Consider the following 16,905-nt stretch of genomic DNA (forward strand, 5'->3'; position numbering starts at 1 on the left):
TTTTTTTTCTAAGTGAGTGTATCATTGTGCATGACGGAATTGACTCCCAAAATTCAGTGTCACTGTCATTTACAATCTGTAGCTGACCATGGTGACGTTCCTCTCAGAGATACTATCAAAAGGAGACATGCATTATTAATGGAAAAACTTGGACTGAATTGCACCAACAGGATTTTCCAGTTTGAAACAAATATATTGCATGAGTAATCTTTGATCAGTAGATGATTCTGCACACCAGAGTATAAAAAAACTTTCAAGAGGGGATGCAAACACTGCATCTGTAATACAGACACAAACATCATCAAGATCCCAAATGTTTTAACAGATCAGTAAACACAGTCTTATCATGTGAAGCTGACCTGTAGGAGAGGATAGTACTGTAGAAATGCTTTGGAAAGGATCGAAGGCCAAAACCACTGGAAATTCAGGCCCAGCAAGTTTAAAATTAAAGGATATTTCATAGTTGCATGTAAGTTCTTGCAGCATTACTCCCACAGATACTTTGTTTTTTTGTTTGTTTATTTATTTTGAATATAACATTAAAACCAAACAACAAAAAGATTTCTATAAAAAGAAAGGAGAACATTCAAAAGGGAGTGGGATGAAGTTTAATTTATAATCTCCCGCCCCCTTGCCCCATCCTTCTACCAACCCTAAATAAGATTCCATAAGTAACTCAAAAATCCTACGCATAACAGACTAAATTGTGACTAAGCACAAAACACAAAAATGCTACATGTCAAGGGTAGACTGTCCATTTAGAAACAGCATTTCACATCAAAATACACTCTGATAAACTTTGATTAGAAGACTAGGACAATCAGGCCCTATTTTGCTGAGTATCTTTGTCACACATTGTTTTTGTAGTAGATTGGCTAAAAACACACTGATGGCATATGGTGGAAGTAGTATTTCAGTGGACAGATTTGAAACAATTAAAAAAAAAGGGCAGCTTTAGAGGAAACAGTGGATTTTCAGACACACTTTTATTTGTCATTAGGCTTGAAAATATATCCACTCAGTCAAAATGAAAACGATACGCTATGTGTGTTCAGTACAGAGTAATTCTGATATTAAAAAGCCTTCATTTGCTTTTTTTTCACAGCACTTAATTACCATTTTCCATTCATCCATTATTTGTGCATGTCATTGAGCTGCTGTGCACCTCCTAATGACCCGGGAAATTACTGTACCCTAATTTGGCACATGATGCAAGAACTGCGTCACAGTCCCGACTGTTGACCCGACTGACATTAAATTATGAGTCATCTGTGTTTTAGACAAGTGGGATGAGCAGCGAGTAAAAACAGATACAGGAATGTCTCTTGATGAAACGAACAGTCTTAACTGTTATCACAGAGTCCTAAAAATAACAGCTTTTAAAGGAGTGATATTTTGCTTTGTTAAATGGAATAATGCATTTTAAAACATTTCCCTGTGGTCTATATGCTTGGGTCTGAATTCTTCATTAATTCAACTCAACAGGTCCATCTTTAACCCTATTTCTGAATAATGACACCAAAAAGGTCGTTTTAAGCGCTGGCCCTTTAAATGCAAATAAGCCTCTTCATGTCCCGCCCCCTCCAGGTTGTTGACTGTGCTGCTCTGTCCCGTTCAACCAACAATGGAACATTTTAGGTAATCGGCTCGAAGTTTGGACATATTTCCAGTATGGACTACGACCACTACTGCTGACAAACAACTATGTTTGTCGGAAGTCTTGACCTTACATGTACAAATGTCGTGACGTGACAAGTTATAGACGTAACAAATTAAGAAGGAATTAAAACAAGTCGTAGAAATCCACTCAATTTTTGCCAAAATGAATATAAAGATAGCTTTGCAGCACCTGGAGTACGGTGGCCGACAAGGGTTAAACACCACAACGGTCCAACGCGTCTGTTAGAGAAAAAAACTGCAAGCACAGAAACGATGCAAACTGACAAACTCAAACACAAGTCTAAACAAGGTACAAAAAGAGGAACGTGGTGCAAATGAAAAAATGCACTGCAAGATCATCAATGCTCTGCGAATAAAAAAAACGATGCAAACCATGAAAACATCTGCAAATGAGAAACGCTGCATAATCAGTCACTACAACAGAAGTGCTCCAAACCTGCAGCCAGCCCACATTTATAGACAACAGACTCGTGTCAAATAGAATCAAATAAAAGTCACATTATCATGCTACGCCGTAACTTCAGTTTGTTCCCACTGTAGTTTGAAACAATCAGTCAGATGTTCTCCATCTCTCTCTCTCTCCATCCTGCGTGTCTCTGCATTGAGCTGTTCTGCTGACAGCACCCCCTACAGGTTTGGAGCACTTCCGTTGTAGTGACTGGTTATGCAGCGTTTTTCGTTTGCAGATATTTCCTTGGTTTGAGTCGTTTTGTGCTTTGCATCGTCTCTCTATTTGCAGAGCATTTGATGATTATGCATGTGTTCTTGTGTCTTGCGGCGCATTTTTTGGGCTGTTGCAATGTGTTTGGCCCTTGTCGGCCACCGTACTGGAGGGTTCAAATTCAAACTTTTGAACCATTAGGGTCCAAAAACACAAATAAATGTACCAAAGACTAATAAAAGTGGGTTTACCCAAATATGACCCCTTTAAAGTTAAAGGACACCTAATGTTTATTATGTCCAGGCTGAAAACGGCTGTGTTCAACTGTACATAAAACAGCTGAGAGTGTTTGATCTGCACTCTTCTCTTTTGCTATATTTTAATTGATTATTATTTATGTTTTTTCTGTTTTACTTGTAAGTTTTTAACTTGTCTCTTTTCCATTTTTGTAATTGCCCTAGGTATGAACTGTGCTATACAAATAAATTTGCCTTGCCTAATGTACTGTACTATGGGTGAGATGAGAAACAAAACTGATATAAAAAAAAACAACTGCATTTACAGAAAGATTGCCCAAAGTTCTTGTAATTATTTTCTTTATCCGTACCTTTCAAAGCTTTTTTTTTTTTTTTTTGCTGTGACACATCCTTGCTCCAGTAGATAACTACATTGGGCATTTTCTCTATTTTGCGCTTGCATAATGAAGTTGCGTAATCAAATGATCCTCACAAGTCCCTCAGAAATGGCTCAGCCTCTCCACACCCCTGTTATTAAAAAGCTCCCATGCCCTGCAGGTAGCCCAAGGCTGAGATTGGATTCATTTTAACTGGCTAAGGAAATCTGCCGGCGATTATATGGGGACTTTTGAGGAGCTCAACAACCAGGATGTTGCCAGTAGCTCCTCTTGATCCTCGTCAGCACAGTTTGATTGGGGCATTGCTGCGAGAGGAAACAAAAACAAATAAGAGAGGAAAGCACATGTTCAGGCAGCAGCTGAAAGGCCCATACACAGTCAGCTTCTAGATCTCTGACTGTAATAGGAGGCTGCTTTTCCTGCAAATTAACTAGTATGGCAGGAGGCGAGGAAAAACAGCTGTGACGTCTCACCACTGCCAGGATTAAAGCTAAGCTCCTTTGCACGGCTGTACTGGTGCCGTGTGTCAATCCAGGAGTCAAAACAGACACAACACTATAAACGACAACAGCAGCCGGCCTGCTTTTACTGCTGAAAAAGTAAACAACCTCGCATATCCTATTGGTTTTGGTATTATCATACAAGCTGCACACCACATTTATTATGGTGTATTAGTGTACTATCTGAGGTTGTCACCATAGAAACCAGTGCAAGGTACATTGCTGGCCTTTCCATCCTTTAAAATGGAGAGCATGACGTCAAAGTGACCACTGTTTTTCCTCTGAGGGAGTTTTTCCTTTCATTCAGAGGAGCGAGGGGTCTGCATGACAGATAACAGGGTGAGTCAGCAGCACTATCATACACCTTAATGAGGAAGTTTGCTCAGCCACGACACATGAATCAAATGTATCTGTAATGAATGCAGAACTTCCCATGACACAAGTGGGAAACCATATAACTTCATTCACACACACAGAGAAGGAAAGAACATGCCCTTGGAAACGTCTTCTTATTTAATGTGATCTGTTTAACATTACAATATAAGAAAGTAAAAGATAGCAACGTCTTAGAAATCACTGACAGACAAATGGAGAGTGAATCATTACATAAAGATAAGACATTATTTTTGTGTTTCATAACGTTTTGTCTTGTCTAAGTGCCTCTTTCTAAGGAACTATCACTGGGCATCATCACTGTTTCTGCACTACTGTCTGCTATAAAATAACAACAAAAAAAACATATCAAAGAACAACACGATAGAGCAAGGTGATGGTGAAGACGTGAAGTTACTATGACAATAAAAAATCCCCAGTCTCAACACTTTTTACCAGACACAAACAAACAGATCGATGTGAAATGTCTTCCACTGACATAATAAACATTAATTAAAATGCTACTAGCAACTGAAAATGATGCAGACGATACAGATGCAACTGTGACAGGCGCTAACATGGATGTCTGACTAAAAAATGAACGGGCACAAGATAACAGCTCGAGCACAGACACACCAGTGAATGAATAAATGAATAGTTAGAAAGAGAGGAGTTGCAGTAAAAGACCAGAATCCTGAATTACGTCAGTGGTGACGAGGCAGACCTATAGACATTTGTTCTCATTAAAAATATTAGTATCATTTGTGGATGATGATGTCATAAACTATTCATTATTAACCCTTAAAGACCTGGAACTACTTTTGTGGCAACTTCTAAATGATTTTTGTCTACATCTAAGTCATTTGTCACCATTTCATATAATAGTATACTGTGAATTTTTGTCTTTTTCAGTGAAAATCAAGTATTTTCATATATAAAATTTACGATCATGTAGATGTTCATAAGAGTTCAGAATAAACACAAAAGTCACTATATCAACATTTTTAAAAAAGAGAAAAACTGATTTTTCCTGATATATACTGTATATATACTGAATATAAAAACAAGCATCTAATCAGTTCTGTTTGCCAAACTACATGGGTTTTACTGGTGAACTGTTGTTGTGAAAGATGATGGTCTGAACGGTCAAATAAAGACAAAACTGATGCCACTGAAAAGATGAGAAACTGCATTTTACCTGAATTATTACCCCACCCCCCAAAGTGGAAGAAGGGGGTATTGTTTTTGGTTCAGTTTGTTTGTTTGTTCGTTTCTTTCTTTCTTTGTGGCAGCAAAACTTCTGGTTGAATTCATACCAAATTGGGTTTATAGATTGCCAGTGACATTGAATAGAACTGTTTACATTTTGAGAAAAGTAGGTAAAAGTTCAAATTTTTAAAGAATTTATTAATTATTTTTTCTCCCATTTGTGCAAAATTTCAAATGTCTGTTTTATTTCAATTTACTTCAAACTTGGCACATATACAGAGGCAGTTGATATGCTGACATCAGCACACACATAGACATGATGACATCGATGCCAAAATAAGCTACAACACATGAGAAGGGTGGGGTTTGTTGTGCCTGGAACCACTTGTTCAAAAGTATTAATAAGAATTAGTGGTTGAAAAATAATGAAGCATGTTAGATCAGTAGATGATTATGGTTGCTGGTGGCTGTTTAGGTCTTTGAGGGTGAAAATACATTTAACAGCTGTTTATCTAAACGTCTGTCAGTACATATTGTTAGTCACTGTCTCCATATTGACCTGCAGTAAAAGTTTCTGGAATTGTGGTCAGTTCCACTATACATGGTTGGTTTGACACCTGAGCCTGTCTGTCTGCCTGTCTATCTGTCTGTCTGTCTGCCTCTCTGTCTGTCTGTCTATCTGCCTCTCTGTCTGTCTGTCTATCTGTCTGCCTGCCTGCATGTCTGTCTGTCTGCCTGCCTGCATGTCTGTCTGCCTGCCTGTCTGTATGTCTGTCTGTCAGTCTGTCTGCCTGCCTGTCTATCTGTCTGTCTGTCTATCTGCCTGCCTGCCTGCCTGCCTGCTTGCCTGTCTGTCTGTCTGCCTGTCTGTATGTCTGTCTGTCAGTCTGTCTGCCTGCCTGTCTATCATTCTGCCCGCCAGCATGTCTGTCTGTCTGTCTACCTCTCTGTCTGTCTGTCTGCCTGTCTGTCTGTCTGTCTGTCTACCTCTCTGTCTGTCTGTCTGTCTGCCTGTCTGCCTGTCTGTCTGTCTGTCTGTCTGTCTACCTCTCTGTCTGTCTGTCTGCCTGTCTGTCTGTCTGTCTGTCTGTCTGTCTACCTCTCTGTCTGTCTGTCTGTCTGCCTGTCTGCCTGTCTGTCTGTCTGTCTGTCTGTCTACCTCTCTGTCTGTCTGTCTGTCTGCCTGTCTGTCTGTCTGTCTGCCTGTCTGTCTGTCTGTCTGTCTGTCTGCAATCGCTGAAGCCTTAGTGAATGCCTCTTGTGTTTAACTCTCTCCCTCTGCCTCAGGCTGCTCAAGGCCCTTCTACAGCCTTGAAAAAAAATCTGACTCCATTTTTGTAGCTTTTACTCTGCTCAGGGTCAGGTGACAACTAACCAGGTCATTTCTCTGCAAGATGGTTTAGAAGTCAGATAAGAATGACCTCCTACTCTCCACAAGAAACACTTCTGACATGCAGGAAAACTTCAGACCAACAAATGTCGACTTGAAGTTTCCAACAGTATCATCATAATAGATTTTAGACACACGGGTATGAAGCACAAAAAAACACTAAAAGGCAAAAATAAGACACATATCAACTATTTTAGCCTCTACAGAAATAGGTTGGGTGCGTATGGTTATCTGGCTTCAGGGCACCTGTTTTCCCAGACTGAGAGGCAAGCCAATAGTGCAATAGTGTAATAGACAAACAATTTGATAGCTCTAAACACATCACTATTGGACTGTTGACACTGTCTGACATGGCATTGTAGATCAACTTTCTCAACACTTTTCTCACAACTGGTGCTTCATGTTCCGACCTGTATTTGTTCTGTGTATTGAGTCAAATCTTTGTGAACCCATCATCTTTGAGCGGTGTATCAGGGCTGGTAGAGGGTAGGAGGAGGAGGCAGTGTAGTGCAGCTCAGTTTTAGGATGTGGACTTAGGCTAGAGTTGCAGTTTCAGGTTTCACTGGGATCTTGCAGAGGGATCTTACCCGCAGACCAGCCTCTGCTTCCTGTTTGCGCTAATAAGACCCTGGGGGCTCATTGGCTAAGCTCAGTGCCACATCACACTGGTGTGGCGCTAATCACCGATGACCCACATGACACCGTAAACCTTACAGATCTGTCAGGGCGCTGCTTTCTCAGATTACACTCGACAGCTCGTTGGTCCTGGTCATTTTGTTTAATGCTCATGATGACAACGGTGGAGGTTCAACTGGCAGCTATTCACTTTATGACTCAGTGTTTTAACATCAGCCCTTGGTGGGAGCTCTGTGTTCTGATGACTGATCGCTCATATTAGCTGTTAAAGCTTAATGGCATCTGCTTTGTCTTTGTCAGACAATGTGTGACTGAGATCCCCTCATAAAACAACATATCATTTGGGTTTCATTAAGTTTTGATGTGGCCCATTTAGTCTAAACACTTCACCGGGGCCACTGTACCTGCATGCGTTAATAAGAAATGACTCAAGACTTCTCATCTAATGTGTCTTCACCTGTGTGACTCGCAAGAAGCTAAAAGCAGAAGAACAGCATCAAATAACTGAATAAATATGGGTGTTTTATTTACAGTGTTCACTTTACTGTTTACATTTCATCTACTTATATTGGATGTTTCACATTTCACACCTTTCATGCATGAATTATGAGAACCTTAATCAAATTTTTTTTTTCCCTTAGTGTTTTTATTCCTCTTTAGGCATGAAAATAAGACAATGTGATTGAAATTTTTTTATGAACCTATTTTTCATGGAGTTACAAAAAATCCACTTAGCTGGACACCATGCATTTTAAATTTTTTTTATTTAACATTTATTTAACCTGGTACGTTAGTTGAGAACTGATTCTCATTTACAATAACGACCTGGCCAAGAGGGAGCACACAAACAGAATGAGTAGCAGAACAGGTTGTATGTACAAACAACAGAACATATTAAAAATGACATTTTTGAAGCACAGAAACATGCATTTACTGACATACTGCATGGAATCTATGAAAAAAAAAAAACATTTAGAATGCTGCTGCTGATGTTTTCTCACATTTTAACATATTATAATACTAGTTATTACTCATTCTGATAATATGCAAAAAAAAAAACACTTTGATTTAGTAACAAAAACCGTTAATTACAGTCTAATAACAACTAGCAATTGATTTACATTTAAACATGTTATTGCAGATCAGATTTATCAAGAACAGCAAGGTTACAGTAATTGTATGAATTACAATGTATGAGATGGTGTATAAGTGTCCACTGTGTTGGCTGATTTGCAAATAAAACAATAAAACCATGAATATACAAGAGAACAGCTGTAGAAAAGCTGTCCACTGTAGTGACCACTATGCACGAAAGGGTTAATATAGCCTGACAGTAAAACCTTTCTTTCCAAGTCACTGTAATGAGACATTAAATGGGCTTTTCTATTATTTATACACAGTAAGGTAATTTAAGTCGAAATAGTTCTTGAACGTATCGTCATCCTTCCTAAACTAAATGACAAAAATGACTTTTTGCTTAATTCATCAAATACTCAATTTCTGGTTAAGTTTTTTGTGTTTCCTGAAAAACCTGAAATAAGTTCTTAGGCAATTATTTTAATAATGGTGGTGATAGGCAGATAAGTTAGGATGATATTTTTGGGTAATATATACCCCTTGATTTATTATTTTTCAGGAACAGCTCATGTGTTGTCTCAAACTTTTGTTTTCTTTATTACTGCTTTCTAATTACTTATTCTTTTGCATTTGATGATGCATTTGACATAGATATAGTTCTACTGATTAATTGAGTATTTAATTTTTTCATTTACATTTACATTTATGCATTTGGCAAATGTTTTTTTCCAAAGCGACTGTTTATTTCCTTAGATGAGAAGGAAGTAGTGTAAATGATTTAGTCTGTAAAAATATCAAAGTTCATGAAAGAGGACTGCTTTATTTTTGTCAAACTGTTCTGAAAAAGAAACTACATGACTAACATAAGGACTGTTTGGCTGTATAGAGTTTCTGTGAACAGTTTGTCCAGTAACTTTTGTTGGAGGTGTCTTTCAGAGGTGAATTCATTGTCTTTTTAATCTCAAACCAGGTAATAGTAGGGCACGGTGTGTATACAGGGCATGGTGTGTATTATTGTTACAAGCTGCACAACGTTACATAATATAGTCTTCAGAATATTGTGCAATATTTTCAGATAAGCCTCGGGTGCATACAAGGACAGCAGGTTATTACAGTATGTTCATGTGCTGTACAGACTGTGCCATGAATCATTTGGTGACGGTTTCACATTTTTGGTACACCAGCAAAATGAATTAAATTAGCAGGAACGAAGGGTCAGATCTGTCTCCGTCTGCCAGATGCATGAGGCCTGTTGTAAAGGACTGGCATGAGACAAAAGTACTGTATGTACTTCATAAAATGAATCAGCTGTGTTTTTCTCTGTTGTTTGGATCCCTGTTATTCACAGACACAGATAAGTCTGCTCATCATAAACATGCAGTGGTATGCAAAACAAGCCCACAGTTCTAAACACTGCCATCAAAATAGTTCAAACTGGTTCCTAAAAGAACTCACCCTCCGTCTACCTGTTCATGGCATGGACTGATAACGTCTCTGAACGCCATTTCCTCCTCAGTCCTGAACACAGAGGTCCAGATCAGGTTTCTGAGGCCTCGGCTCAGCTGCAGGTTTCACACCCCCATGTCTCCTGTGACAGTGGACGTGGTCTCCGGAGAGGAGAGGTGAAAGGGTAATCTGATCCCACCTGCTGACACAGCCTCGCAGTAACTGAGGAAACACTAATTCTGTTAGACAGACATAAATTGTGTCATTGACAGTGCCAGTTTGAATAATTCATGACCCAACACAACTCCCAGTACTATCACTTTGCAGCCAACAGTCATTGGGTGCGGTTTGTGGGAAGTTGGACTTCCTTGTCTTGAGGCTTTGCTCCATTAAGTTTGTTAAATACTAAAGTTCATCTTCTAGAGAAAATGTGAAAGATGACTTTATATCAACTTTTTTCTATATTCTAATATTAAAAACAACTTAAAAACAACTTTTTAAACAGAAAAAATGCTCAAAATCTTCTTGATTTTTGTTTTCCTGTTTTTGGGCGGCCATGGCTCAGGAGGTACAGCGGGTTGTCCAATAACTGAGGGGTTGGCAGTTCGAATCCTGCACTGTCCTAGTCATGTCCTGTTGTGTCCTTGAGCAAGACACTTCACCCACCTTGCCTCCAGTGTCACTCACACTGGTGTATGAATGCGTGTGAATGTTCAGAGGGACTGTTTGGTGTGAATTGGCAGCCACACTTCCGTCAGTCTGGGCAGCTGTGGATACAAACGTATTTTACCACCACCAGAGTGGGAATGAGAGGGCCAATGAATAATGGATCAATAATGTAAAGCGCTTTGGGTGCCTTTAAAAGCACTATAGAAATCCAATCCATTATTATTACTATTATTATTATTATTATTTTTCACTCATCAAAAATACACTTTTCCAAATGTATTCAATACTGTCTTACATCCGTCATCCCTTTGCCTCTGTTTCACTCACACCTGTGGAGTCAGAGCTTCCACAGACTGATAATAGACTATTCAATCTAAAAAATAATTTTGTTTTTTTTCTTAAATTCACCATCACTCAGTTCAAGCATAACAATATGAGTCAGTCTAATCCAGTGCTTTTCAACCTTGGGGTCGGGACCCCACATGAGGTCGCCTGGAATTCAAATGGGGTTGTCTGAAATTTTTAGTAACTGATAAAAATAAAAATAAAAACTTACTAATAAACAATATATGGTGAGTTGAGAGAGACAATCACAATCCATAAAAGACATAATAAACTGTGAAGCTGAAACTGAAGCACTGTGGTTCTGTTTATCTTTCAAATGTTCGTTGTGGTCGGTTTCAGATGCTGCAGCTCTTTCATAATTCATAGTTTGAGTTCTTGTTTGTTCAGTATTAATTGTCAGCCTTGTGAATCCAAGCTGGACTGACTGTACATATCCTGACCAAGGAAAGTCAAATTCTCACTTTGTGCAGTAATCTACACCTGGCTTTTCTAGTTTCATCCATAATAATATACATTATATAGCATAAATGTCATCTAAAAATAATGTTTATTTGCAGCATAGTATAGGAAACTATTACATGATCAAAAACAAATTAATTTTAGCAAATTAATTTCAGCTGTTTTGAATGTCTGGGGTCGTCAAATTTGTGATGTTAAAATGGGGTCACGAGCCAAAAAAGGTTGGGAACCACTGGTCTAATCTGCAATATAACAGATAAACTCAATCACAGGTTTCTTATCAGTTCCTGAATTTAACCTTAAAACAGCAAAAAAAAAAAAAAAAAAAAAAAGCTTCATCCTCTTGTTGTTGCATCTGCTGTGGGTATCTTAAACTAAAACTGAATAAATCACTAGGAGGTTGATATCTTGCAAAACTCTCCTAAACATTAAGAAGTGATGATTCAGCACATTTCCAGTTTTATGTCAAGTTTAATCCTTCCCATCAGGATGTTCAAGTGACTAATAGAAACATTTTATTCCACATCAGAGCTGAATACTTGAGGTTTTAGGTCATGAAACCAGGCATTTTTTTATGTTTCAACACAATTTGGAAAAACCCAAAGGTAAACACAGTGTCTGAGAAGTACCAGAGTAGGTGTGTTTTTGATTGTACATTTGTGCTTTTAGTCCTCATCATTGATAGTTCTATTCCACGGCTCCACATTTTGTTCATTTCTGTTTTCCAGACATCAAAAATACAGTTTTCCAAATGTAATCAACAGTCTTGCATCTGTCATCTCTTTGCCTCTGCCTCACACACACCTGTGGAGTCAGAACCTCCGCAGACCGACTGATAATAGACCATTGTGCGCCATGTGGTCACAGGAGTCAGATGATTGAAAATCAAATTAACTTTCCTTCTGAGTGACTCTTGACTAAGCAGAGGCCGTCGCTGGCATACGAGTTCATACCAGTTTCAGATTCTCATTTGCTTAAATGAGCCGGAGTCAGCGTGACGTTGGTAAAGCTGCTGCGTGAGCCGTGGAATAGAACTATCAGCGATGAGAGCGGTGAATAAAAGCAGAAATGTATAATCAAAAACACATCTACTCAGACATTGTGTTTATCTTAACATACAAGAAGAGGTCATGACCTAAAACCTCAAGTATTCAGCACTGATGTGGAATAGAACATTTGTATTAGTCACTTAAACGCCCTGATGGGAAAGATTAAACTTGACATAAAACTGGAAAATAGCTGAATCATCACTTATTGTTTAGGAGAGTTTTCCAAGACATCGACCTCCTGAATGACATTATTTTATTTTTATTTTAAATACCCACAGCAGATGCAACAATATGAACATGAAACATTTTTTGCTGCTTTAACATAAAATTCAATAACCTGGAACTGAATTTAACTGTTATATTGCAGGTACTAGAAATAGACAATGATATGATATTGTTTTGCTTGCACTGAGTGATGGGGAATGTAAGAAAAAATCGAAAAAAATTTTTTAGATTTAATATTCTGTGGAAAATTCCCAAAGGTGCATTGAGGAATGTAAACTGCAATAAAGTGCAAGGGGAGTGAATGTGAATTAGAATAATTTGTTTCTATTTAGATACTGCTTGGTTTGAGCTGTTTTTGCATGAATTCTTTGCCAATTAATGTTTTTATTGTTTTCAACAAAATGATATTGGGTAATCTGAAAACTCATTGAAGAGAAACATTTACAAACTGAGTGGATGTGTAATTTATAACAACATATTTTTCACTAAAATTCTTGAACACTATAAGGACAAAAGTATTCGGACACATTGAATTCAGGTGTTTCTTTTCTAACAGGGGTCTGTGCTACAAAACAATAACGACAAATATTATAATATAATTTTATATTGTGATAAATATCATTGCATCGGTTAGTTTTGTTTAAATTCTTATCTTTGCATCCAAAATGCCTCAGAGATGGTTTTTACTTAACCCATAAAGACCCAGTGCTTTTGTGGCAATTACAAAAATGAATATTTCTCTTTATTATACCTTTCTTGAGTGTTTTAGCACTATGCATTATGATATTAACTTTTGAATTTTGCATTTTTTAAAGAGATAATCAGTCATTTTCCTATATTTAATTTACTGATGGTGTAGCTGTTCATTAAAGCTCTGATTAAAGTTGAAAGTTTAAGGTCAGAAATAGAGAAAACTGAAGAAAAAGTGACTTTTTCAGCAAATATATCATTAACTGAACATAAACCAAGTGTCTCCATCCACTGTCATTGATCCAACTCCATGGGTTTTACTGGTGAATCAATGCTGTAGAAGATGATGGTGTTTCCACGTTCACTACGGAGCCTCTAAAGATCCAAATGGGTCATATCTGATGACCATGAAAAGATGACAAACTGCATTTTACACCAATTATTTACATGTATTGATAGGATTAATGGATCAGCAGGTATTAAACATTTTAGGTCAGTAGATGGTTTTGGTTGCTGGTGGATGTTTGGGTCTTTATGGGTTAATTTCACTCAATATTGATTTTGTTTTACTATGATTTTAAATCTTCTATCACAAAATTTCTAAAATATTTGGTATGCTCTGACTGTTAATAATTTTCAACCTAAACTAACTCTCTTGTATCATCACATCTCACTCAGGAAGAAAACTCTGCCCTTAAACTTTGAGGAAATATTGATGTTAGTATCTCAGATGAGCATGAACAGGACATCCTACAAGCTGTAACCATGATGTATCCTGATATTTTTGTGCATATAGTTTAGATACAGGCATTTACACATAAAAACAGGTATAGTTTGTACATACCGTGAGTTATTCTTATCTCTTGTTGTTGGACTTGGTGATGACCTACTTTGCTGTTTGGACTATGTATTGTCATGATTGCACAACTATTTACCCTAAATAACTGTGATTGATTTTTTAAACTGATCAATGTGTAAATCTGAAGTTTGGAAATGAAGGGTGGCAAAATGGTATGAAAACATACTATATCTACTATATCTGTCCATTTTTGTGCCAGTCCAGAAACTGAACATTTGGTTTTGCTCTGGCTGAAGTTGTAGATACAGTTCTGTGTGCAGGGTTTTAAAGGGCATACTGATGCTTTTGTTGAAACTGACAGTGTTGATTCACTGTCTGATTGATTTACATCATTTATTAAACATCAAAGTGTCCTCCAGAGGATCTTAAAACACATTTGACTCAAGGTTTTACTGCTCAGTGTGCAGTGGTATTGATTATGTGTATTTGTTTGTGTGTTTATGTGCAGGGAGCCTGATATTCCAGCCTGGGCTCCTTTGTTGTCCCAGCTGCAGCTGCTGGACATCAGAGACAAACCAGACCCTCTAACGCTGCCCATAGCAGACCGCATCCGCATCGGCAACCAGAAACGAGAACGAGGAAACTTTCACTTCCAGAGAGAGGAGTACAGCATGGCTGCAAGATCCTACTCTATGTCTCTGGACATGCTAACCACATGCAGCGGAGGTAACCCAACATCTACTGTTTATTTATTTGGAGAAGATATCTCCACATGTTCAACTGTCAGAGAAGATGATCTGAGCAGGAAAAGGGGCAAATGAGATCATGCATGGAGTAGATAGAAATGTCCAAAAAGGAACACACATACACATACACACTTAATCTTACCTCGTAAATATCCTATATTGTCTGTATATGGGCCATTATACCGAACTGGTTCAAATTGCAGCCCCATACTAAAAAACAAGTGCTATCAGTTTGGATTAATCATGATTAAACATCATTAATTTTTAATCTATATTAATCGTGTTTCATTTTGCATGAGCAAACACTCAAGAAAGAAGGGAATATATATGCACTTAACGTGTTTATTAAACACCCGTCAGCAGTTTCAACAAAACAACTTGAAATAACTGTTCCGACTTGTTTTGGTTTTTTTTGTACTCAAATTTCCCATCCAGAGGGCCAACATGCTGTGTATGGGTTGGTTCTGCTGCCTGTCACTACCAGATCAACTGCCCATTTGCACATGCGTGACGCTAACTCTACTTGGACAAAATTCCGCACCGCAGATGGGTAAATTACGATTAATCATGATGATGGATTAATCTGCGTTAACATGTTAATTTTGACAGCCCTATAAAAACACATTTTAAAAAACAATTACATTTTCAGACCCTTGATGTTTATTAATGTCATGTTATAATCTATTTAATCCAAAAGCATTAGCTCAGATATTATTAAATTAAATATATAAAACATCCTCCTTTGTATGTGACTTTGTATTGGGAAGTGGTTGTCCTTCCCTCTCCTAAACTTCAATGGACGAAAATATTATTTAAATGTTTTTTTCTTTTCTTTTTTTTTTTTTTTTTTTTTTTTAACATTTTTCAAAAGTGTTCTTATTTATGTGGCTTTTTTATTCACTTTAAAGAGAAGCTGAAATATTAAAATTGATTTTATGATTTATTATTATTATTTTTTTTTAATTCAAGAAATATATGTCAAACTAAGCTGTTCTATTTTTTTGTCATCACTGAAACAAGATGAGTTATGGTGCATAGGGACAGCCTGTTTTCAACCACATACACTACATTTTCTCTAACATTAAAGACAGACTTCCTCTCTCTAATGGCCACATGGTGAGTATGATGAGAGATATGTACAACAAATAAGGATATATACTGTATATATCCTCATTTGTTGTAAATATCTCTCATCATAGCGGTAGCTTTTGTATATTTCAGTAGTTCTAATAGTACTTAAGCTGGGTATATGTGTATTTAATATGCTATTCTGGAGCTTTTTGCACATACCTAAAGTTTTTTTTTTTTTTAGTATTTTGTGTGTTTTTGCTGCTAAATAGAACAGAGCTGCTAAACTTATCTATTCTATTCTATTCTATTCTATTCTATTCTATTCTATTCTATTCTATTCTATTCTATACACACATGCAGCAGAAAAAATAAATCCCAGTGTTTGTTACTGACCTCAGCTAAAAGTTTTCCTCAGATTGACAAAACAGTTTAGTGCTCCCTACCAGTCTGCCATCGCACTAATCACAGCGTCTCCATGCAGAGCCACATCTATCTGAGCCGAGTGCCCTGATAAATGTTTTTGCTTAATTCTTTTGCATAATCAAAGCTAATCAACTTTCATATTATTTCCACCTTCTTAATCACTTTAATCATTGACGAGGCAGGGTGGGCCCGAGAGGGAAATGTGACTGAACGACTCAGTGAAGAGAAAAACATGAACTGCTTCATAATGTGTCAATGACAGGCGACGGGCGAGTGAACTCACCGGGGCACCGAGGAGAGGGGGTTTATCAGGGCATCGAGATCATGTCATTAGTGGATGGGAAGACGACCACAGACAATAAATGACACACATACACTTTTGGGTCATTTCAGTCCACTTGTGCTTATTTATTTATTTATTTGACAAGATTCAAGGCACATAATCGGACAAATTAGAGATGGTAAATCACTCTAATCGATTAACCTGTAATCACGTGCAACCACATAAACGTTGGAAATGATCACATTGATTCTGCTCCAGGTTTAGCACTAATTATACAGATCAATGTCATAAATAAAGGCTGCACAAATAATCTGCTTAATCGATTACTCATCAACAGGAAATTTAATACGGCACATTTCAGTGATAGTACTTTTTTATTCATCCTGTCTTTTAGCAGTTTTTATCGCTTCGTAGACTGAGCAGCAACCAAATAAAATGATAAAACCTGGGTTAAGCTGCAGCCCTAAATAAATCAGTGAACGCGGTAATGGAATGTAGTTGTATTTTATCAAATCTGAATCATATCGTCGTCAAACCAAGA

At 37.5% G+C, this 16,905-nt stretch overlaps 1 protein-coding gene across 2 annotated transcripts in view; it reads left to right on the forward strand.

Annotated features, from left to right (window-relative positions):
• The window catches only part of fkbp16 (FKBP prolyl isomerase 16), a 41,847-nt gene that overhangs the window by 14,485 nt on the left and 10,457 nt on the right, over nt 1-16,905 (forward strand). The window contains exon 4 of one of the 2 annotated variants that reach the window (XM_030136006.1): nt 14,350-14,567. In XM_030136006.1, the coding sequence (XP_029991866.1) occupies nt 14,350-14,567 (218 nt within the window). The remainder of the gene's footprint in view (nt 1-14,349; nt 14,568-16,905) is intronic. The other variant, XM_030136007.1, reaches the window with a different exon arrangement.

This window comes from Sphaeramia orbicularis, chromosome 6 (assembly GCF_902148855.1).
Source record: "Sphaeramia orbicularis chromosome 6, fSphaOr1.1, whole genome shotgun sequence".
NCBI classification, from domain to species: Eukaryota; Metazoa; Chordata; class Actinopteri; order Kurtiformes; family Apogonidae; genus Sphaeramia; species Sphaeramia orbicularis.